Raw genomic sequence first — 25,751 nt, 5'->3', positions numbered from 1 at the left:
ATCATCTTAGCGATTGCGTGACCATGAGGAAGCAATATCGGATGATACGTGTTATAATGCACCTGAGCATTCTTTAATCTCCGCCGACCCGAATCAAGCCCTCGTCATCTACAAACGGGGATAACGATTTTAATTTGCTGTTATTATCCACGCATTTATTCAAACTCAAAAGTTTATGTTCCGTTGAAAAGCATTGCGCTTGTACGGATTTACATAATGCTATTAACGCTCTAGAAGATTCTTGAGACGATATTTCACGATTATATGATTTGAATGGATCTCGCTTGAGCATCCTTAAGCAATATGCTACGATTCGACATATCTTATGAACATTGGAGGTCCGAGCGAATAAATTGGTAATACCGGTAGATTCATTAACTACTGCGGATGCCACTACGGTTTTTAACTCCGGTACGCTTTCTTCGCGAACTTTTATCTTATCAACAGGCCATTGTTGCTCTGGCAACTTCAAATACTCGGGTCCGCACCACCACAGCTGAGAAACTTTTAATTCCCTGGGAAACAAGCCCCTAGATATCAAATTAGCAGGATTGTAAGCGGAAGCTACATGCCTCCATAAACCTATGTCAGTGAGCCTCTGTATTTGTCTCACTCTATTCGCTACAAACGTAGACCATTTTCTGGATTGAGATGCAATCCAATAGAGGGTTATCGTGGAGTCCGATTACAGGAAAACAGGTGCGTTTACTAAGCCGATAGATTTTTTGACACCATCAATTAGCTGTGACAGCAGCAAGGCCGCGGCCAGCTCGAGTCGAGGCAAGGATTTTGCCTTGAGAGGGGCGATTCTAGATTTAGAGCACAACAAGTGCGTTTGATAGTTTCCGAACCTATCAAGAGTGCGCATGTAGACACAGGCGCCATAGGCACGCTGACTGGCGTCACAGAAGCCTAATAACTGAATGGAGTCGAGACTCGCGTTTGACTTGACGCAGCGAGCTATTCTAAAATTGTTCAACTCATGAAGCTAAGAAATGAAATGCAACCACTTTGAGTGGATTTCCTGAGGAACTGATTCATCCCAGTCTACTCTAGCGGACCAGAAGTCCTGCATAATTATCTTAGCCAAAACCACGACAGACCCGATCAAACCTAGTGGGTTAAATAACTTCAAAACCTCCGAGAGAATGTTTCTTTTGGTTATCATTCTTAACTGTTCAGAGCCCTTGTAAGAAAAATGAAATGTATCATCATCCATATTCCAGGCCAAACCTAAGATGCGCGCGTTTTCCTCTTGACTAATGGATAATGATCCGCTAGCCTGATTAACAACACCTCTCAACAGCTCCGGTGAGCTGGCTCGCCACTTCCCTAATTCGAAGCAGCCCTGCCGCAATACTTGAACCACCTCGTTGCGCATATTTATTACCTCCGAAATTGAGTCCTCTCCCGTGAGAAGATCGTCCACATAGAAGTCATGCTTTACGCGCGAAGAACCCAACGGAAAATTATTCTTATGCTTGTTTACTATGTCCAGAAGACATCTCGTGGCTAAATATGAAGCCGAGGCAGTTCCGTATGTTAATGTGATTAATTCGAACTTTTGAATTTGCGAATGAGCGTTCTCACGCCACAATATTCTTTGGAGATGAGTTTGAGAAAGATGCACGAGCACCTGACGATAAATTTTTACTATGTCACTAGTAATGACATATTGATGAACCCGAAAGCGCAATAGAATAGAAACAAGGCTGTCCTGAATAACAGGACCTATTAAAAGGGCATCGTTGAGAAAAGCTCCCGAATCTCCCTTGCACGAGGCATCAAAAACGACTCTAATATTAGCCCCCTTCGTGTCATCTTTGAACACGCAGTGGTGAGGCAAATAATAAGCGTTAGGTTTGATAGATCGATTATCCACCGGTCTCATGTGTCCCAGACGAACATATTCTTGCATAAAAGCGACGTAATAAGCCTTTAAATTGGAGTTTTTAAGAAAGCGCTTCTCTATGCCATGGAAACGCCTCAACGCTGAGTCTCGCAAATTTCCTATGCTATTGAGAACTCCTTCCCTGATGGGAAGTTTGACTATGTATCGACCTTGCTCATTTCGAGACACGCTGTTGCAAAAATGCTGCTTACATTGCAACTCCTGCACCGTAAGAGGAGAGCTGAAATCAGGCACATCTTCTAATTTTCAGAATTTATGAACCTGCTCGTGCAATTCGGCGTTGCTAATTATAGCGTGCAATGATTGAAATACCTTTGAGGTAGGAAGAGAGCTCCTTGGGGATCCTGACAAGATCCAGCCTAGCTTTGTCTTTTGCAACGTAGAATGAGCAGTAGAAGACTTTACCTGACCGACGCAAATTAGCTCCCAGAATATACCCGCTCCTAAGAGTATGTCGACTTCCGAGGATGTGCAAAACCCGGGGTCCGCAAGCCTTATATTGCGAGGAATTTGAAACGTCGAGCGCGCAAAACTAACGCCTGAAATGGAATCCGTTATGCGATCGGTTACAATTGAATCGACAGTAAAACTAAATGACTGAAAACGCGAACGAACGCAAAGCCGTACCATTTTATTTGAATGCGAGACCTTCCTATCTATGCCAGTAATTGAAACGCTTACTGAGCGCGCAGCTAAACCTAAGTTTCGCACGAACTGCCTGGTGACGAGATTCACCTGAGAGCCAGAGTCTAATAATATTCTAGCAGAGCACGGAGAGCCATCCTTCGAGGTAACAGAAGCTACTGCCGTGGACAAGAAGATACAGTCCGAATTGACACTGGCAACGTTTGCTGTCATAAGCCTCGTCGGGTTAGGAACCACCGATTGCGGTGAAGGGATAGGCGCTACCGCCTCCGATCTAGCATTATAATTATCTACTGAATTGCTCACAATGTGCAACAGAGTGTTGTGCTTTTGCGCACAGGTTTTGCAGCTTCCCGAAGTGCATTTATTAGACGCATGCGAGGACGACTTTAAACAATTGAGACACAGCTTGAAGGACCGAGCCCTATCTATTCTTTGCGAGACAGACAAATTTAAGAATTGTTTACACTGAAATATGAAGTGCTCATCGTTGCACAAGTGGCATTTTGCCCTTACTACCGCAGCGCAAGCAGCCTTTGATTTAGTGGCATTATGGTAACGCGTCGTCGTATGCCTGACTGATGTGTTATTATTCTTTTGAGTGGCCTCAAGGATTTGACAATAACGATTAATGAAGTTAATAAATTGCTTAAACGTAGGCAAAGCGTCGTCAGTGAGAGACTTTCTCCACTCTTTGAGAGTGATTGAATCCAGCTTAGAGCTGATAAGATATATTAGGAGATCGTCCCACGAATCAGTGGGAAGCTTCATCGCCTTTAAGGCTTGAATGTGCCGCGAAGATCCGTCAGATATACGGCGTAAGTCCATCGCGCTTTCCCTTTGCATTTCAGGAATTTCGAATATTGCCTTGAGATGACTCTGAACAATCATGCGTCGATTGTCGTAACGTTTCTGTAATAGGTTCCAAGCAACCAAGTAGTTATGCTTTGACATCTCGAGAGAACTAATAACCTTATGCGCGTCGTCAATCGTTGAGGCCCTCAAATAATGAAGCTTATAAATGTCCGCTAAGGACTCATTTGAATGTACCATTGACCGGAATGTATCATGGAATGCGCACTACTCTTCGTATTTTCCCGAGAATTTAGAAATATCCACCTTGGGCAAACGCACGCTATGCATGCCCGATGTCGGCGCAATTAAGCTTGTCGACGGCGCGGGTGAGGACGGAGAAACCGATACGCTAGGTGATGACGAAGACCTTAACATGGACCGCATTTTCGCGGCCAGTTTCTAAAACTTGTCTTCGAAGTCATCCCTATCCGCGACTTCTTGCGGTTCAAGAAATTCCAGAGCGGTCTGAAACTTCTCATACTCGATTCAATATGATTCTAATTTATTTTTGCGCTCCTCAATTTCGGACAAAGTCAGCGGATTGAGCGTTTGAACCGTTTCTACAAAAGTATTGTTACGCACGGCGACTCAGGCGGCGGCCTCGCTCACACTAGTTCACTCCGCTGCAGCGCTCTCACTCTCTCTCACACTCACTCCGCGTCACTCCCGCCGTGAAAGAAATAACACAGACTTAGAAAAGAACTGATTTAATTGTAACCTTCACGTAACAACAACGCCCGTCAACGTCACGGGTCAGACTCACAAAATTCTCTTTAAACAACAAGCTGTCCCCTAGCAACGGGTGACAGCTAACTTGAGACTCGCGAAATATTCGAGACGAAGCTCTTCATGCCGAACGTCGCCGAGCTCGGACTTCACGCTGCTCCCTAACGGCGGGCTCCGCGCCGTTCTCTATACCGGGCGTAACAGTATTAATTCGCGTGACAGCGGATTTTAATGTAGCGCGCCGCTTCTTTAGCTGGGATACATTTAGATGATCGGTCATTGTGAACAACCCGAATAACGCAGTAATGAGAATGGGACCTGAAAATATCACCCGCAAAAAACGTAGGCGAACGACAATACCGATCCGCGAGCCAATGATATGACACGTCAACAATGTGCAAAACCGATAATTAATACCGCGCGAAGAAATAACCTTATTTGCTAATCGCAACAAAAAAATCGAATTTACTAAAATAAAAATACAGACAGTGACTTGCGCGCCTTGTAGATCCTTTGTGAGACTTGCCGGTGGTAGTCCCTTGCAGAATCTGCGTTGCCGGACGACCGGAACGATGATGCGAAGATCGCAGGAACAGAGCCGTGAAGATGTGCAGAAACATCCACGTGCTGATGCGAAGTGAGGCCGCGCTGATGCGCAGAGATGCCGTCGTGTATCTGCGTTGAAGATGCGTTGCAGCGACACCGCGCTGATTGGCAGGAACACCGCCTTAAAGATGTGTTGCAGCGACACCGTGCTGATTGGCGGGAATACCGTCTTGAGGATGCGCAAAGACGAGGCCGCGCTGTTGCGCGGGAACACTGCCTTGGAGGTTGGGCTGGATAACATCACGCTGCTGCGCGGAAACACCGCCTTGGAGGATGCGCAGAAGCGACGTCGCGCTGCTGAGCGGGAACGCCGCCGTAAGATTGGGCCGAATGACTCACGCTGCCGCGCGGGAACACCGCCTTGAAGGATGCGCAGAATGGCGCCCCGATGATGCGCAGAGATCCTTACGTGGAGAAGAGCCCGGACGTCGTCGTCAAACTGCATAGAACGGCGCCCGGGTGTCCGCCGCTCTGCCGTAACCGCTGCCTTAGCGGGATCACGATGAGACGATGCTCGTTGGCGCCCTTTGGTTGTACGGCAGGAACAATGCCTGCACCAACGTGGTGGCCACGTGATGAGAACGTGGGTGGCAATGCTAGGGCGTGTCGCGCCCGAATCTTTTCCTCGAGTCGTTGATTCTTGCGAAGATCCCAATATGCGAATGTAGCATGCGCCCGCTGCCTTCAGAGGTTGTGGCTGGATACGTCACCAAAGCGAGTGAATACCTGTACCTTGGCTGCACAGCCTTACAGCTTCTTCCGCCGATCGCCGTGTATCCGGCTCGAAGGACCAAAATGGTGAGGAGAAAAGATGGTGGACTCAGTCGCCGTCTGGCGCGAGTTGTAAGGCCGCGGGACTTTGAGAAATATGCACTCTCTGTGGCAAATGAGCACCTGGCTAACTAATGAGTTTCACTGAACTGCTTTATTTGGCTTATAACAAGCCTGCTTTTACAATGAGCGGAAAATTACTGGAGCGAGCTACGTGTTAATGACTCGAGGTCTGGTTGCCAACTAACTGCGATCATGGCGATCGTCACCGTGTTGCGCCGAAACATTTTACGCATGCCCAAAAATGGGCAGAAGACGGCGCGCAACGCCGCATGGCCCGTTCACAACGAGCGAGGGCCCGAAAAGCTTGATGCGAGTGGCTTGGCCAATGAGCGCTTAACAGATAAGCCGCGCAAACTATACGCTACCGATATTAAAATTATCCAATACCGTTGTGTGTAAAAAGTGCCTCGTCGGTTCACATAATTCGATTTAGGAATAGAACATTTCTCCGGCATTGCGCGAGAAATCCTACAAGCGTTTCATACGTAAAGTACTTTAAATAAATGAAAAAAACACAAATTCGCACCTTCACAAAAAATCGCACGCTGTACTTCGTCTCGTGGAAGAAGCTGTTGCACCCGTTGATAGTGATACAGGTGCAACCCATCTTCCTTGACGATGCCATGAACTAAAAAGCGGGGTACTCCCAAATCCCTTGCTACTCGGCGTATGCTAGTTAATGAATTTTTATCGAAATTTTCTAATATCGTTTCTTCTACGCATACATTTTGACGTACACCGTAATCGAACTTTAAGCGATTTCTCCTTTCTACGCCCAAATATCCTGACTCTCTTGCACGTTTTAGGCACCTAATAATTTTTTCAATAATAATTAACAATTGTTTACTTGCAATTACTTTTATTTTTTTTTTTTTAATAACTAATTTACCTTGTAATAGTTATCACCGTGGGACACGATCGATTTGGATATCGTTGTAAATAAAAAAAATTAATTAAATAATTTTTTTTCTAATAAAAAAAATTAATTAAATAATTTTTTTTCTAATAAAAAAAATTAATACTTTGGTATATTCTCTTGCGTGTAATTCGTTGTGATAAGTACTTAATAAGTGTTCATGCTATCACAATGCGTCGGTTGTCCGAAGAAAAAAAGAACATCATTTACTGCGACGATATTCTCGATTTGTAATTGTTTTTCCTGAATTGCTATGTTCTTTCTTCGGTTAGTCGACTCATTGTGATAACGTTAACATTTTCTTATTACAATGAATTACACGGCATCAGAATTTACAGACATGTTAATTTGCTATGGAATCGCAGGAGAAAACGCTGCGAAAGCAGTGCGCGTATACGCACAACGATATCCTAATCGACCGTGTCCCACACCGATAATTATTATAAGGTAAACTAATTACTGTTATTTAATATTTTTCGAAGTAATTACAAGTAAACAATTATTAATTATTATTAAAAAAATTATTAGATGTCTAAGACGTGCAAGAGAATCGGGATATTTAGGCTTCGACAGAAGAAATCGTTTGCGGGTCGAATACGGTGTACATCGCAATGTCCGCGTTGAAGAAAGGATATTAGAAAATTTCGATGAAAATTCATTGACTAGCATACGCCGAGTAGCAAGGGATTTGGGAGTACTCCGCTTTTTAGTTCATGGCATCGTCAAGGAAGATGGGTTGCACCTGTATCACTATCAGCGGGTGCAAAAGCTTCTTCCACGAGACTAAGTACAGCGTGCGATTTTTTGTGAAGGTGCGAATTTGTGTTTTTTTCATTTATTTAAAGTACTTTACGTATAAATTGTTTGTAGGATTTCTTGCGCAATGCCGAAAAAATGTTTTATTCCCAAATCAAATTATGTGGATCGATGAGGCACTTTTTACGCTCAACGGTATATTTAATTCAAAGAATTTTTTATTATGGGCCCCCGAAAATCCCCGGGCCGTGCGTCAAGCATCTTTCCAATACTGTTGGAAAATAAATGTATGGGCAGGAATTATTGGGAATAAAATTGTAAGTATTTTTTTTTAATGTAAAAACTCAAATGATAAATATTAAAAATTTATATTTTAATTAACACTTTTCAGATTGGGCCGTATTTCTTTCCTGAGCAACTCAGTGGAGAAATTTATGCTCATTTTTTGGAAAACAAATTGCCGGAATTACTGGAAGACCTGCCACTAATTACACGACAAAAAATGATATTCCAGCAGGATGGGGCTCCTCCACACTTTTCAAGACGCGCGCGAGAAGTCTTAGATAGACATTTTGCGGACAGGTGGATGGGACGGGGTGGGCCGATTTCGTGGCCAGCACGTTCTCCGGATATGAACGTGCTGGATTATTTTGTTTGGGGGTACATTAAAGCTCAGATAGAAAACGTGCGTAAGCGTACAAAAGAGGAGGTTCGCGATGCTATTATAGCGGCCTTCGGTACAATCACGCCGAACATAGCGTAAAATGAAACACAACAATTTGTTTGGAGGGCCGACCTTTACTTACAAGCACAAGGTCGGCACTTCGAGCAATTGTTGGGTTGAATTTTCGCAGTGGATTAGGCCTTTTGGGGAAACCACGTAAAAAAAACGCGCCAAGCGATCTACCTCACCTCAAGGTGGTGTGGAAACGATAGCGGTACAAATAATTATAAAAAAATTAAAAACGTCTGACTCGGAAAAAATTGATCTCGATCGCGCTTAGTCGTTTGATTTTGCTCGCCCGTTGTCGTCTCGTTTCGCTCGCGCATTGCCGCCTCGCCTCACTCGCGTATCGTCGCCTTGCTTCGCTCATGAATCGTCGCCTCGCTTCGCTCATGTATCGTCGCTTTGTCTCACTCGCGTATCGTCACCTCGCTTTACTCTTTGCACGCTAACTCCGCCCATTCTCTTCAGAATACTTGCCGGTGTTTGTCTCTCGCTCGCACAGCTCGCAGTTTCCTTGTCTCTCTTACCTATTAATATTTTATTAATTTTCTCGGAAACGAATAAGAATTTTACAAATTGCTATTAAGCTTTTCGATTTTTCTCAACGCGTTCTACCTACCATTAAAAATAAAATACACTGGTCTGGGACACCCTGTATATTAGATAACGACCACACGGCTAATCATGTATATGTTTTCGACGAGCTATGTCTCGGCGGCGTGATCCCGGCATGATGCTGTGGAATTTAACAACAGAAAGAATATTCGGGAACATCTGATGCGCGGTAGCAAGGAAAAGAGGTGTTTCCCGCGTATTTAAGGTGAGCTCCGAGAATGCGAGGAGTCTTTAGTACGAATTTGTCAAATAAGTCGAAAATAGAAGTCGAGTCGGAATTAACGTCGAAAACAGTTTTTGTAAATACGTGTTTGTTTCTACGTAATATAATAAAATAGTGATAGTCTATAAAAACAAAAAGAATTATTAACATCCCGAAAGTATTATTACGAACGTCTATTAATTTTTACAGTACTCTAACCTAGTAAATCTTCAAACATTATAAAACGACATTTTCGTCAAGTTATTGTACACTGATACTTTCCCAAGGATTTACTCCTAAAAGAGCAAAAATAAAAAAATGGATAAGCTACAACTTGAATTTGTAATAAAAGCTCATCAAGACGGAAAAAGTAATTTTATTGCCCTAACCTCAATCACCACAAAGGAAGGAAAAATTTTTGCATTACCAGATGAATTACAACCCGCAAATCATTATCCACTTCTGATAGCAACAGAAGCGTACACAAAAGTCAAAAACAGTTTTAAAAAAAGGCATCAAAAAAGGAAAATTTGGATTACGCTGACTGATAAATTAAAAACAGCATATATAGATGAAGACGAAAATTTACAATACAACAATTAATTTTTAGAAGAAATCACACTTCTTGACCCCGATGTCTCAATGTCACAAAGTGAAACATTAATTAAAATTCTGGAACAATTGGCTCAACGGCCCGTTGAAAATAAAAAAAAAGTAAATATTAAAAAGGTCTCTAAGAAATTTATATTAGATAAATTTAGTGGAAAAAACACAAATGCAACACAATGGATGGAATTTTTTGAAAAAGAATGTGGCAGATTTGAGATAACTCAAGATGCAGAAAAAATCGAGATCCTAAGATTCTTTTTGGAAAAGTCAGCCTTAGATTGGTACAGCTCCATGTTAATAAAACTTTCATTACAATCTGAATAGACCGACTGGAAAAATAACTTTTGCGAAACATATGGAAGCAAAGGATGGGCTCTAATTAGATACGCTTTAGCTTTCAAATACAAAGCAGGCTCGCTACTAGATTACGCCGTTAAAAAAGAAAAATTACTCTTAGAATCTAGAAAAACAATTGACACTGGCTGTTAAAAGATTTGAATTTCGTGATTAACTATGTCACCGCTGCGAGGGCAGCACCTCGTGGCCGATCGCCGGCAACGGATCGATATCGATCTGTCGTTCGATAATTGCCTCCGATTCTCGAAGACGTTGCCGGCTCGAGATTTCTCATTGTTCGTTCAGCTGTGCCAAGCATCGTCTCGTGTGCAACAACGTGCAGTGTGCTACTCTCGGAAAATTACTCATCGTGCGACTCATCAGAAAACTCAACGCTTTGTCTCCAGTGCAACTCATCCAGAGCATCCTCGTCGTGTGCAACACGCAAGGAATCGTCTGGAAGACATCATTTTGCAGCGCGAGGCGTGTTGAATCTCGTGCTCAGTAACTCGTCTGATCTCGCAGCGTGATCTCACGATTAATAGAATTGTGACTCTGTTAAACTCAGTGCGGGAATACAAAGACAATATAAGGACTATCGACTCAAGACTAACTCACGATCGAAAACTCATTTCTAGAATCAGTGCGGATCTCACAAGGCGAACACGTGCTCACCGCGTGCTTACGCGTAGCTCGCATACGAAGGACTTCCACCCGCTTATTCGCATAAAATAAAACCAGCCACGACTGCGTAACATCCCCGCGGCGTTTCGTATATAATTCTCATTTTTTTGTAACACTCATTTTTATACACTGGCACTTTATTAGATATTATTGCAACAGGTTTACCTGAATTCATTGCGGATAAAATTGACAGAGAAAATTTGAAAAGTACAGAGGATGTTTTTTAAAGAAATCGGCAAATTAGAACACCTAATAAATAAGAGAAAAATAAACAAGAGAAAAAATTTACATTCCGAGCAAAAAGAAAAACCGAAACCATGTACTACATGCGAAAAATTAGGTAAAAATAATCGCTTCCATCCCGAAACATCGTGCTGGTTTAAAACAAAAGAAAATGAAATAAAAAAGACAGACCAGACAAAATTTGTTAACAATTCGCAGATAGAAGCTGAATTAAAAGACATGAACCAAAAAAACTAGAAATGACACCATTGATCACAATCAAAGTTAAACTTAATGACTCTTGGATGTTCTTGGACTCTATGACTCGGATTCAAATGTATCCCTCATTAACTCAAGAATCTTAAAGCAAAAAAATTAAAACCAAAATAAGTCCAAAAGCTTTAACTTAAAAACAATCAATGGTGTAAAGAAAACGGATGAATTGGTCTCTGTAATAGCTAAAATTCTAGACATAGAAGACAAATTAGACGTCTTTGTTGTTGACAACAAAGAATTTGACTATGATTTTCTAATAGGCCTAAACGGTATAAAAAAATTTAGACTAGTTCAAAATAAAGATCTGAAAATATCTCAAAACTTACCAAAAGAACATGAGATAAAAATAAACAAAATTTCCAAAAAAACTAATCTTAAAAATGAAGAATACATGGTAAACTTTAACGAATACGTCAAAGAAAATAAATTTCAAATCTTAACTAATCATTTAACACAAAAAGAAGAAAAAACGATGGACAATTTAATAAAAACACACAAATCAATTTTTGCAAAAGACAAATATGATATAGGCAGAGTGACAAATTACGAAGCTTGCATCGATCTCCTGGTTGATAAATATTGAATTCGCAGGCCTTAGAGATGCACGTTGGAAGATAAGAAAGTAATAAACACACAAATTGCCCAATTACTAAAACATTCACTAATAGAAGAATCTTATAGCCCTTTCGCGGCTCTAGTTACCTTAGCATTCAAGAAAAGCGAAAATTCAAAATCAAGACTATGCATAAACTTCCGAGAATTGAACAAACTAATAGTGCCACAGGCACAACCTTTCTCTCTAATCAAAAATTTAATCCAAAAAGCCAGAAACTGCACACATTTTTTTACCCCGGACATGAATTCGGTCTTCTGGTCTATTCCCCTTTGCATCGAAGACAGATACAAAACAGCTTTTGTTACCCAAGAAGGCCATTTCCAGTGGACATGTTTGCCATTCGGGTTAAAAACAGCTCCAGCTATATTTCAGCGAATTTTAAGCAGCATTATAAGGAAACACAACTTAACGGATTTTGCAGTAAGCTACATAGACGATATTTTAATATTCTCAAAATCTTTCTCCAAACATATAGAACATTTAAAAAAAACTATTCAAAGCAATACAAAAAGAAGGTTTTAGACTTAAATTCTCAAAATGCACATTTACAACAGACAAAGTTAAATACTTAGGTCATATACTAAAGCATAATACAGTTTGCCCAATAAATGATAATTGAATAGCTATTAAAAACTTTCCGATTTCAAAAACACAAAAAAATGTCCGACAGTTTTTAAGAAAAATAAACTACTACCATAAGTATATTCCAAATGCAGCAACAATACTAGATCCGTTACATAATCTACTAAGAAAAGGTAATAATTTCTACTGGTCCGACCAATGTCAAGTAACCTTTGAAAAAAATAAAGAAATATTATGCGCAGAACCTATTTTAGCGATATTTGATCCAACATTACCTATATACATTTATACAGATGCCAGTTTACACAACATCGAAGCGGTTCTAAAGCAACCACAAAAATCTAATACAGACATAAAGCCAGTGGCATACTTTTCAAAAAAACTTAATGATGCACAAAAAAAGAAAAAAGCTATCTTCCTGGAATGTCTTGCTATCAAAGAGGCAGTAACTTTTTGGCAATTTTGGCTCCAAAACAAAAAGTTCACGGTCTTCTCCGATCACAAGCCTCTAGAAAAATAAAATTTAAAAATTACACCAGATGAAGAACTAGGAGACATAGTTTTTACTTGTCCCAATACAACATAGATATAAAATACTGTCCTGGAAAACACAATCTAGAAGCAGACTGCCTCAGCAGGAACCCCGTATTAGAAGCTAATGAAGAAAACAAAAGTATGCTCCGAACAGTAAATATAATAAACATCCAAGATATCATAAATGATCAAAAAAATAACAGTAATATACAACAAACAAGACAAATTAATAAAATTCAAAAAAAAAATATTACAAAAAATCAAAAAATAAAAATAAAATTCTATTATCAGAAGAATTTAGCAAATTTCTCATTAAAAAAACACATGAGGAATTTTGTCACTTAGGAATAAAACAACTACAAAATAAAATTAACCCATTTTACACTGCAAAAAACTTGGAAAAACACATAAAAGAAACCTGCAAACTTTGTGACACCTGCATAAAAAACAAATCAAGGAAAAAATCAAATATCGGTCTTATGTTACACTTAAGGCCGGCAACAAAACCTTTTGACATAATTTTAATAAACACTATTGGAGGTTTCGGTGGAAGTAGATCCACAAAAAAATACTTACATTTCATGGTGGATCACTTTACACTGTACGCAAACATTTTAACTTCAAAAACACAAACCTCAAAAGATTTTATAAAATTAGTAAAAACTATATCGGAATCAAACAACATTGGCACCGTCCTCACCGATCAATACCTCGGCATAAATTTCAAAGAATTTAAAGATTTCCTCAGAGAACAAAACATAACACTTATCTTCACCGCAGCAAATACATTTTTCTCAAATGGTCTTAACGAGAGATTAAACCAAACTCTCGTAACAAAATAAGGTGCAAAATCAACGAAAAAGGAAATAAATCAGTATAGATCACAATTGCACACCAATGTACACGCAAATATAACGAAACAGAACACAGAGTAACAGGTTTCTCACCAAAATATCTAATGGAATGAATAAACATCTCATTATCCCCTATTCAATCACAACCATCTCCCACAAACAATCTAGAAGCAGACAGAAAAACCGCACTCAAAAACATTGTTACGTCCGGAGGCCTCCACAATATATTTTTTTTCTCTATCTTTTATCTTTTTCATTTTCCTTTTCTTTTCTTTCCTTTCTATATTAAATTGTAAACTACCTTACCGTATCGGTGCACTGTTATCGCTGTCTTATTACCCAGCACCGGTGATTGTCGCGCGGTCGATAAATTATAATATATCAATCGATGTACCGATCGACCGCTCGACATATCACCCGGTGCTCACGCTCGCGTTTATGCTCTCGTTCACGCTTATGTCCACGTGAACATCACGTACACGAAGAATTGCCAAATTGTAATTATTACAATTAACAAAGCAGCGATAATTCAGGCACCATACAAAGAGGCTAAATGCAAAAGGATTAAAAAATAATAACTAAGACATCCCGAAATATTTAAATTTAACAATAAAACAAAAGAAGAGAAAATAAGGCCGCACGCCTTTTTAAACAAATAAAAGCCGACAAAACGAAAACTATACGTCAGAATAATCTCGAGCAACAATCGTGTAAACCGGAAATCAAAACATAACGCGATTTAACTATCAAATAAGAGAATTAAGTTCGAACATACTATACATTTATTCGCAATGCGGAAGTAAAGACCAGATATAAAAAAACAATGTTCTTATTTGATGGTTAAATATGTGGCCTGCGGCCACGAAGACATTCCTACAGACCCCGCGCCGCGACCACCACCGATCGCCCACGAATTCAGTGCGGTCCCGTCCATTTTGTTTATTAACGCGGGCCGACCAACCGCCCGCGGCGTGTAGCGCGGACCGCCGTAACGAGTAACACGGGCCGACGAGCCGCCCATACCGCGCACCGCCACAGACCGCCCGGAAGGGGGGTTTTCCCCACTCTCGGGCCACCGGGTATATAAACCGCCTCGAGCGCGAGCTAGGCACCTTTCCTGCGCTGGGGAGCACCCCAGCAACCGATCCTCCAGGACTTGGGCGTTTCCAAGCCTTTCTCGACCGGGCTCACCCGGCTCTCGAAACCGCTCTCCACGACTCAGGCGCTCCCAAGCCTTCCTCGACCGGGCGCTCCCGGCCGTTCTTGATACCGTTGTGTCCACGACTCGGGCGCTCCCGGATCTCTTCCCGACCGATTCTACTCCGACATCCGACATCGTGGGCGAATTACACTACTGCGCCGCCGACTCGCGATCGCGGAAACTGTCCGCACGATACAGTCTGGACGGCCCATCCTGTAACCGGCGCCGCCGACTCGTGACCGCGGAAACTGTCCGTGCGATACGGCCTGGACGGCCCAAACTGTACACTGCGTTTAGGAATACGACTCACCGGGACGGCTTGGTCGGCCACCCGCCTGTAGATAGTTTTAGGACTCGTAGGAAGACGGGCCCTTTGCGTGGTTCCGCTCTTCGCATACCACTCTCATTAACGTTTTGTTTTCTTTACCCGTTTGTACCAATTGCTTAAGCCATCTTCTTTTGTTTCTTCATTTTCTTTGTATTATCTTGTTCCTTTTATTTTTGGGTTTTTGCAATAATTCACTTTATTTTGTACATTGGTCACGTCTCGGTTCTCTAACTCGTACCCCAGTTCCCGACGAGCTTTCCACCGACAAAATCACCGTGTTACAAATAAAATACTTAACAATGAGCGACCTATACCAATAAAATCATAACCATATAGAGGGAACAAGGAAATTATCGGAATTGCAAAACGAACTATCTAAATTGTTAAAAATCAAAATCTTAAACTAAGGAATTTCACGGGACAAAGGGAGAATCTGTCCGTCCCTCGCCCTCGGAGCCTAACATTTATTTGTATATAAACTGCGAGTTTTCGGACTCGACACCGCATTATCTTCTCGAAGACCCACTACGACAAAGAGTTCTCCAGGAAGCGCTACCAACGTGTATAGACAAGAAGAAATACAAGAAAACGTATAAGTATTAACCACTTGCATTTTAAATTTGAACAATCCTCAGGCTCAAGCGCGCTTCTCTCTAGCGATCGCGCTTCAACTACTCTCCTTTAAAAAGCCACGGCGCGCTGCCTCGAGTAGCGATCGCCGCCTCGCTTCCTTCACCCCTAGCCACGGCGCGCTGCCCCGAGTAGCGATTGCCGCCTCACTTTCTTCCTTCAAAGCCACGGCGCGCTGCCTCGAATAACGATCGCCGCTTCGCTTCTTTCACCCTGAGCCACGGCGCACTGCCCCGAGTAGCGACCGCCGCCTCGCCTCCTTCACTCCAAACCACGGCGCGCTGCCGCCCCCGGGTAGCGATCGCCGCCTCACTTCCTTCAAAATCGACTAGTCCGCTCAAAATTAATTCTTGTTTTGCGCGCTGAGCTACCTAATTTAAAAGAGCGTTGGAAACAAAATTCTGACTTTCATTGTAGATGAGCAAGCAGAGACCGCAGATCTTGCCGCGCGAGGCGACGGGAAAAGGCGCGTCAACTAATTAAAAGATACAAAACGCCGGGAGTATTTGATCCATCAGTCTTCCCGATAGGACTTACGCCGGCTCTTCCAGGATACAGATCTCCACGGACTCAGTTACCGACACCACCAGCGGTCCCTCCTCCGCGACCCCTTGCACAAGCCCTCTCTCGAATTACGCAGATCGAGAATATATCTCAACGTGTTCAGATTATAAGATCGTTGCCTGTTTTACCGATCCCCCAGGCCCCTAAAACGGGAACACCGGTAAGCACAATAGTGCAACGAAGTAGCCGACAGATTAACGCTAAATGGGACTGGCTTATGAAAGAACCCCCCAAAATCCAGAGAAAAATTAATAAATAATTAATTAAATTTGACACATTCTACTTTTTCTTTCTATAATCCTCTTGCGTACCTTTTCCATAATTCACAAAATATCGAGCCTTACTATAAACGAATATTACGTACAAAACGCAAATCCAGACGTAACAACACAATCAGATCACACAATTACAACAAAACGCTTTTTGACAAAAATCGAATACACCACGACTTCAAGATAGGAAATCTGGTGTACGTCGAAAATGGACACCATTTGAACAAGAAAAAATTAGACGAATTAAGAAGCGGACCATACAGGATCCTGGAGAAAATATCAAATTCAATTTTCAAGATCGGCACAGGACATAAGAAATTAGAATCAAACCTGTTCTATATTACAAAACTAACGCCTTTTCCGCGCTTAGAAACTCACATAGAAGTTTAAGTCATTAATGTACACTTATATACAGGGTGTTTGATTCGAGGTGTCACGCCCGAAAAATTTAGATAGAGAATTAAATTTTAAGAAAAAAAGTCCTGTACAATTTTTTAAAATTTTTTACCGTTTTTGAGAAAAAAATTAAAATATGTTAGCGTAAGATGACAAGGAAGACACGCGGACTGAGCGCGACAGACGACGGCTAGTATTTTTAAGAATGATAGTAAACCAAGCGGCGATAAGAGAGTCGCAGCGAGTCTTCGCGACGAAGACAAACAAACGCGTTCGCATGATCGATATCATTCACACCGATACTTTAAGGTCGCATTTTATTGTTCACAACGTTCTCAGTAATTAAACTTAAAATAAAAATATTGCAAACGACGTTAAGTCTAACGCACTCTTAATGAGAAGGAAATAATGTGCTATCATTTCCTCACCACCTTGCGGTAGATAGCATGGTGCGTTTTTTTTAGTGGTATCCCCGGTAGGCCTATTCCACTTTTAGCGCTTAATGTAAAAGTTGTTCGAAGTGCTCTTCCCTCTGTTGTAAGCAGAGTTCGGCCCTTTGAACAACATCGCGCGTCGCACGGTGCACCATTTCCGGTGAAATAGTTGCAAACGCCGCAACGATAGCTTCGCGTACGTCATTTGCAATCCTATTTCGCTGGGGCTCGACTAGATTTTTAATATGACCCCATAAAAAAAAATCTAATACGGTCAAATTTGGTGACCGTGCCGGCCAGGACATTGGGCCACCACGACCCATCCATCTGTCGCCGAAATGCGCATTCTAAACTTCGCGCACTGCCAGGCAGGAATGAGCCGGTGCTCCGTCGTGTTGATAAATTATTCGCCTCCTTGTTTCCAGAGGCACGTCTTCTAATAACCCCGATAACACATTTTCTAAAAAATGTTGGTAACTTTCTCCGGTTAATCGCGGAGGAAGAAAATGTGAACCGATCTGAAATGAATAAAAGAAAATATGCGTTACAAAATGTTTAATGAAATAATCTGTTATCTGTTTATACTTACCACTTGATTACCGATGGACTCTCGCCCATACATTCACGGTTTATCGATACTGAAATGTTTCTTGTCGTACCATATGCGGATTTTCGTGCGACCAATACAAATGGTTTCTCGAATTAAAAACACCGTTCGGTGTAAATGTAGACTCGTCGGTCCATAAAATAATATCGGGAAACAATGCGTTTCGCCGACATTTTGCAAGGAACTCTGTAAAATAAATGATTTTTTTAACAATTATTATTCCTTTTAAAATTAAAACGAATATAAATTATTAATAAAAATACCTTTGCAAAACCGGAGCCGTAATCCAAAATCCCTCAGTAAAAGCTTGTGGCCCTAGGCCACTAAAAGCTAATAAACCTCAGACCCCGCGCCGCGACTAACACCGATCGCCCGGAATTACCGCGCGGATACCGTCCATTTTAATGTTAATTACGCGGGCCGACCAGCCGCCCGCGGCGCGTAGCGCGGATCACCGTAACGCGTAACATGGGCCGCCCAACCGCCCATACCGCGCACCGCCACCGACCGCTCGGGAGTGGGAGGTCCCCCACTCTCGGGCCCACAGGTATATAAGCTGCCTCGTACGCAGACGAGGCACCTTTTCCTCGCTGGAGAGCACTCCAGCATCCGACCCTCCAGGTCTTGGGCGCTCCCAAGACTTCCTCGACCGGGCTCACCCGGCCTTCGATACCGATACCTCCAGGACTCGGGCGCTCCCGAGCCTGTCCTCGACCGGGCTCACCCGGCCTTCGTTACCGCTGCCTCCAGGACTCGGGCGCTCCCGAGCCTGTCCTCGACCGGGCTCACCCGGCCTTCGATACCGATACCTCCAGGACTCGGGCGCTCCCGAGCCTGTCCTCGACCGGGCTCACCCGGCCTTCGTTACCGCTGCCTCCAGGACTCGGGCGCTCCCGAGCCTGTCCTCGACCGGGCTCACCCGGCCTTCGATACCGCTACCTCCAGGACTCGGGCGCTCCCGAGCCTGTCCCCGACCGGGCTCACCCGGCCTTCGATACCGCTACCTCCAGGACTCGGGCGCTCCCGAGCCTGTCCTCGACCGGGCTCACCCGGCCTTCGTTACCGCCGCCTCCAGGACTCGGGCGCTCCCGAGCCTGTCCTCGACCGGGCTCACCCGGCCTTCGACACCGCTAACCTTCCCCCAGGGCTCGGGCGCTCTTGAGCCTTCTTCCGTCCGGACGCTCGCGGATCTCCCTCGCCACGGTCCGAACGGTCTTCCCTGGACTTTGCGCCGCGAACTCACGCGCCGCGGAAATTGTACGACCGCCACGGCCCGAACGGCCTACCATGTAACCGGCGCCGCCGACTCGCGACCGCGAAACCTGTCCGATCGTCATGGCCTGAGTGGCCCATCTCGTGTATTCATACCGCCGACTCGCGACCGCGAAACCTGTCCGACCGTCACGGCCTGAACGGCCTCTCTTGTACATCGTGCCGTCGACTCGCGACTGCGTATTCCCGTCCGAACGACACGACTCGGGGAGCTTCTTACACCCCACGTCGCCGACCCGCGAGCACGCTGCTCCGCTCAAAACGATACAGCTCAGAGGGCTTGCACCACCCGTTGCGCCGCCGCCTCCCGACCGCGTGACCCCCCCCCCCGGACGCGGGGCCCACCCTGGATCAACGCGAAGACGGCTCGCGGCCGTATACCGCCACCCTCAGAGCGTAACACCGATCGATCCGAGCGTTTGAGGCTGGTCGTGTACCGTTCCACCGAGCGGCTAGAATATTTCTGTTGTTTTCTGCATTTACTTTAGCATTAGATTTCTTTTGTATTATAGGTTTATTTTTGTGTTGCCATTTATCTTTTAGTTTATAATAAAATATCATTTATATTTTTCCACGTTTAATCACGTCTCACTTCTTACTCGTACCTTGGTTCCCGGCGAGCTTTCCACCGATAAAATTACCGTGTTACATGGCGCCCGAACAGGGACCTGACCGAACTGAGACGTGATTAAAACTAAATGAAGAGCTGGATCTATAAATTATCCAAAAGAGACTTGTCCGAGGAATTGACCCGCCTACAAATCGATAACGACGGCCCCTGCGATCAATTACGATACCGCCTGCGAAGATTTATGGAATCTAACCCCAGTTACGAACCCCCGATGGCAGTAAATAGAACGGTGCCGCCAAAACCGGAAAATCAGTCGCAATCAGGCGGCCTCCGAGGGGAAACCAGCGCCGAATTAAACACCTCAGCTCAAATAGAGGCCTTTGCGGCCGGCACTCCGCGGCATCATCCGCTCCCGGCATTCAGCCACTTGGAGGAGTTACTGCCACTACAAGCACCCGTCCCCGGAATCGACATGGAGGAAACCGCCCCCGACCGGGCAGAACCACTACCACCACGAAACGAGGATCTCCTCGGCACAATTGACCATGCAAAAACTATCAACCAAATCCGGAAGTGGGGCGTGCACTTCGACGGGCGGGATCCGTTTTCATTCCTTGAGCGGATCCAGGAACTTCAGCGCGCCTACGGGTATTCCGGGGATCTCCTGCTACTTGGACTGCCGGAAATGTTGAAGGGCGACGCATAGCTGTGGTTTCGCAATAACCAGGCACGATGGAGGTGCTGGACCGATTTCCAAGACAGTTTCCGCAATTTTTATCTGCCGCACCGATACCGTGCTCAGTTAACCCGGGAGATTCATGGCCGCATACAGCGGGCTGGCGAACCATTTAAACAATACGCCACCGCTTTACTGACCATGGCACGCCGCGCTGAGAAACTGTCAGCCGACGAGATTCTCGACCAGGTCTACGAGAATATGAGGCCCGAATATAAGCTGTACATTAGAATCGGAGATATAAACAACCTAGAGGACCTCACCCGACGAGCCTCAGAGTTCGAAAACATCAAGCGCCGAGAGCAATCCGAGAAACACCAAGCCAGCCATCCCCCGGCCATCGCAGCCGCCTCTTACAACCGAGAGGAGTGCTGCTGGCGCTGTAAGCAGCGGGGCCACACTCGAGCCGAATGCCGCCGTCCCGCCGTCAAATTCTGTTCCCGTTGCGGCAAAGATGGCGTACTTACGCGGGAGTGTCATCCGTTTACGGGAAACGCTCAACGGGCCGGAGGTACCGACAGCACCGACCGGTCCACTGCCAGCCAGAATTAAGGTTCCGGCCCCGACCACATCTACCGATCCTGCTCGGAGATACAGAGATAGAGGCTCTCTTGGATTCCGGCTCGGAGCTCTCATGCGTAAATGCCGAGGTGGTAAACCTAGCTGAAAAACTAGGCCACCACCGTCAGACGGACCGACAGCAAATCAGGCTGGCGGACGGGGAAACAACAGAGACCGCCGGCAGCCTGCTATTACCCATCAGATATAAAGGGGATATCTTTCGGCATCAATTCACAATTATGCCACACGCTCGGAGCCCCATGATCATAGGGGTAGATTTGTGGGAACAGATCGGATTAACGCTGCGAATCCCACCAGGCAGCTCACACCAGAAGCAGCTAAACAGTCTCGACAAAATCGGACTGGCTGTCCAATCGCCGGAAGAAGAGGAACGCCTTAAACATTTTCTCAAGCGTGAACTGGGAAAATTCCAAAACATCAGGGGACCTACCGACAAAATTACACACCGTTTACGACTAAAGACCGACCAGCCAATCAAGCAAAGGTACCGTCCACGTAATCCGGCCATGCAGGCTGTAATAAACCAGGAAATCAAGCGAATGGAGCAGGACGGGATCATCGAGCCTTCCCGCGGGGCCTGGAGCTCTCCAATTGTACTTGTAAAGAAAAAGGACGGCCGCTATCGTTTTTGCATTGACTATCGAAAAGTCAATGAAGTCACTGAGAAGGACGCATATCCGTTACCGCAGGTCAACGCCACGCTCGATAAACTGCGAGGGGCACGTTACCTCACGACACTAGACTTGAAAGACGGTTACTGGCAAGTGCCGTTGGATCCGGAGAGCCGACCAATCACCGCCTTCACCGTTCCGGGACGGGGCCTGATGCAATTCAAAGTAATGCCGTTCGGGCTTTATTCGACCCCGGCCACGTTCCAGCGACTTCTGGACACGGTACTCGGCCCTGAACTCGAACCCTGCGTACTGGTCTACCTCGATGACATCATTATTCTAAGCCGTACCTTCAACGAGCACCTAACTCACCTAAGGATGGTATTCCAACGCCTGCGGGACGCTAAATTACGCCTGAACCCTGAGAAATGCCACTTTTGCAGGCCACAACTAAGATATCTCGGTCATATTATCGACCGCGAGGGTATCCGTACAGATCCGGAAAAGACATCGGCCGTAACCGCTTGGCCGCCACCAACGACCCTTCGCCAGGTGCGACAATTCCTGGGAATGGCGTCGTGGTATCGAAGATTTGTCAACAACTTCTCCAGTCTAGCCGCCCCGCTTTCCCGCCTAACCAGAAAGAACGCCCGGTGGAATTGGGGCCCCGACGAAGAAAAAGCTTTTACCGAGCTCAAAACCGCCCTGACTACCGCCCCAGTTCTGGCCTGCCCGGATTTCTCCCGCCGTTTCATCTTGCAGACCGACGCTAGCACAAACGGCCTAGGGGTGGTCCTGACGCAGCACCTAGCAGAAGGCGAGCGTGTCATCGCGTACGCAAGCCGTACGCTTACTAAAGCCGAGAAGAACTACAGCGCCACCGAGCTGGAGTGCCTAGCCGTTATCTGGGGGATACGGAAAATTAGAGGATATCTCGAGGGCTACTCCTTCACGGTAATCACCGACCACCAAGCGTTAAAATGGCTACAACGTTTGGACGAACCTACAGGACGGCTGGGCCGCTGGCTCTTTGAGCTGCAACAGTACCACTTCGAAGTCCGTTACCGCCGGGGGGCAGCCAATCAAGTGGCCGATGCGCTCTCCCGCCAGCCGGCCATAGCCAGCACCGAGGCACCGCCCCCGGATAATTGGTACCACCGCATTCTCACCGGGGTCCGAACTCACCCTACCGACTTTCCAGATTACAAGGAACAACAAGGACGTTTATTCCGCCTCATTTTGCACGAGGTAGATTTTAAAGAGATTGATCCAGCTATGTAGTGGAAGCAATGCATACCGAAACCAGAACGACAGCAAACCATCGCTCGACATCATGCGGACGTTAGCGCCGGCCATTTTGGAACGGCCAAGACTATTGCTCGTATGGCTCGGCTCTTCTATTGGCCGGGCATGTTCCGCGACATCACCCGATTCGTGAGGAAGTGCAAAACCTGCCTCGCCTATAAAGCATCTCCTACCAAACCAGCCGGAAAGTTACATACAGCACCAGTGGCGGCGCCCTGGCAACAAGTCACCATGGACTTGGTGGGGCCTCTACCGCGCTCTCGCAAAGGTCATACATGGCTCTTAGTCATGCAAGACCGCTTTTCAAAATGGGTGAAGCTGTACCCACTGCGAAAGGCCACAGCCACGGCGGTGGTGACTGCCATAGTCGAGAAAATTTTGTATCGACACGGATGCCCGGACCAAGTTATTTCCGATAACGGGACTCAATTCAAGTCTCGCCTACTGAGAAACCTGCTGCGCGCCTGGCACATTCAACACCGTACGACACCGATTTATACCCCACAGTGTAATCCGGTCGAGCGGACCAATCGAACAATAATAACAATGATTTCGCAACTCACGCAGAAGAATCACAGACGATGGGACGAACATCTCGGGCCACTTCAGTTCGCATTTAATACAGCGCAACACGACGCCACCGGATTCACGCCTGCATTTCTCAACCACGGACGAGAATTAGCTCTGCCGCATCCCGAGGATCGCCGCCACGCCACGCCGACGACGCCGCATAAAACACAGCGCTCGCTCCACGAGGCCTTCCAGCTAGTACGAATAAATCTCGCCCGAGCCTTCCAGCGCCAAGAAACGACGTATAACTTATGACGTCGAGAATGGCAACCTCAAATCGGTGATTCAGTCTGGAAAAAGGAACATCCATTGTCACGGAAAACCGACGGTTTCAACGCAAAACTAGCGCCGAAGTATTCGGGCCCGTTTACAGTAATGAAGTTTCATTCGCCAGTCATCGTGGATCTTCGTGACGGCCGAAGGCGCTGGCAGCGGCACATTCACATTCAGGACTTAAAGCCGGACCCCCCACCTAAAGAAAGCGACCAATCCACGGCCGAGAAACCCCCGCAATCAGGATATATAAAGCGTGCCCCGTCGACCCAGATATCAGTCGAGCGATTATCGTCCACGATGAGTAAACGCGAGAAAATAAAAGAGCTTTTTGGAAGCCTCAGCGAGGATAGCGACTCGCCGGCCAGTCCACCGCCGGGAGCCTGGCCACCGCCCGTGGACCCAGGGCGCCGATATCGAGTCCCACGGGTCGGGACAAGCGTCCAGCGCGGCGACAGCAGCCGAGATCGGCATACCAGCTGGATGGGAGAACCGCCACCGGCCACGCCAAGACCGGCGCCAGGAAGCCGAGGCCAAGCCACTGCCACCACCTCACGAGGCGAACCAGCAGGGAAGAAGGCCGCACGAACTGCCGCCGCGACCAAGATGGCGGCACCCGGCAGCGCAGTAACCACGAGGCCAGCCACAGGCGGCCCAGGGAAAACAGCACGCGAACGGCCACCGCAGGACAGGCTTCCCGCCAGCAGCGGCAGCGGGGACAAGGCACAATATGGCGGCACCACCAGCCGAACCGCCATCGCCAACGCAGAAGGATCGTTGCCCACCAACCCAACAGGATCCAGCACGGAGGCACGCGGCCAAAAAATGGCGAGGGGACAACGGGCAAAGGCCCTCCCGCCAATGCCGCCGGGATTGAAGCGCGGATCAACGTCCCGCCGCGGGCCAACCATCCGCGCAGTACAGATGGTGCAACCACCGGGCGCGGAAATAAAAACCGTGGCCAGCATCTTAACCGCCGGAAAACCGATCGTGACGGCCACATCGACCGCGTTCCGGCAGGCCGACGCCCGGGCGGCTGCATCCACAATGGCGGACGACGCTACCGCCGCTACAGTGCCAGGAGGACGGGAAGACACGGTAGCCGGGCCAGCCAGCGCACCAGTAATGGCATATCCACCACCACCGGCGGTTACCAGCACGCCGGGAACAGTGCCAGTGATCCTGCCACCACCGGCCCCACCAGCCTACATACGCCAGGAAGGCTGGATATCGCGGCCCGGAATACTGCTAGCGGTTCCAATCCAACTGCCGGATGGTACGTGCATTTCCGCACCCATGTCGGCCATCCGGCATAACCGAAAATGGCGAGCCCGGACCACCACAGGAAGATGGATCCTACGCTTCGCCGCAGACGGCCGCCTCACCATGTGCCGGAGGGTCCAGGAGGCACCTACGGGGTAAACGAGGGGGTGATGTGGCCCTAGGCCACTAAAAGCTAATAAACCTCAGACCCCGCGCCGCGACTAACACCGATCGCCCGGAATTATCGCGCGGATACCGTCCATTTTAATGTTAATTACGCGGGCCGACCAGCCGCCCGCGGCGCGTAGCGCGGATCACCGTAACGCGTAACATGGGCCGCCCAACCGCCCATACCGCGCACCGCCACCGACCGCTCGGGAGTGGGAGGTCCCCCACTCTCGGGCCCACGGGTATATAAGCTGCCTCGTACGCAGACGAGGCACCTTTTCCTCGCTGGAGAGCACTCCAGCATCCGACCCTCCAGGTCTTGGGCGCTCCCAAGACTTCCTCGACCGGGCTCACCCGGCCTTCGATACCGATACCTCCAGGACTCGGGCGCTCCCGAGCCTGTCCTCGACCGGGCTCACCCGGCCTTCGATACCGCTACCTCCAAGACTCGGGCGCTCCCG

General features: G+C 46.5%; 1 protein-coding gene and 1 pseudogene across 1 annotated transcript; one reads left to right on the top strand and one right to left on the bottom strand.

The window, feature by feature from the left end:
- Positions 1–73: 73 nt before the first annotated feature.
- Positions 74–3,610, bottom strand: LOC139101265 (uncharacterized). Its single transcript, XM_070654298.1, has 5 exons — positions 2,594–3,610; positions 2,225–2,509; positions 1,011–2,113; positions 690–965; positions 74–641 (listed from the first exon to the last, which is right to left on the bottom strand). Exons 1-5 carry the CDS (start codon positions 3,608–3,610, stop codon positions 74–76), a joined length of 3,249 nt encoding a protein of 1,082 aa, XP_070510399.1.
- A 9,394-nt stretch (positions 3,611–13,004) lies between these two features.
- Positions 13,005–13,665, top strand: LOC139101201 (uncharacterized; annotated as a pseudogene).
- Positions 13,666–25,751: the final 12,086 nt, after the last annotated feature.

Source organism: Cardiocondyla obscurior, linkage group LG03 (assembly GCF_019399895.1).
Source record: "Cardiocondyla obscurior isolate alpha-2009 linkage group LG03, Cobs3.1, whole genome shotgun sequence".
NCBI classification, from domain to species: domain Eukaryota; kingdom Metazoa; phylum Arthropoda; class Insecta; order Hymenoptera; family Formicidae; genus Cardiocondyla; species Cardiocondyla obscurior.
This window is presented reverse-complemented; position numbering and strand designations above follow the sequence as displayed.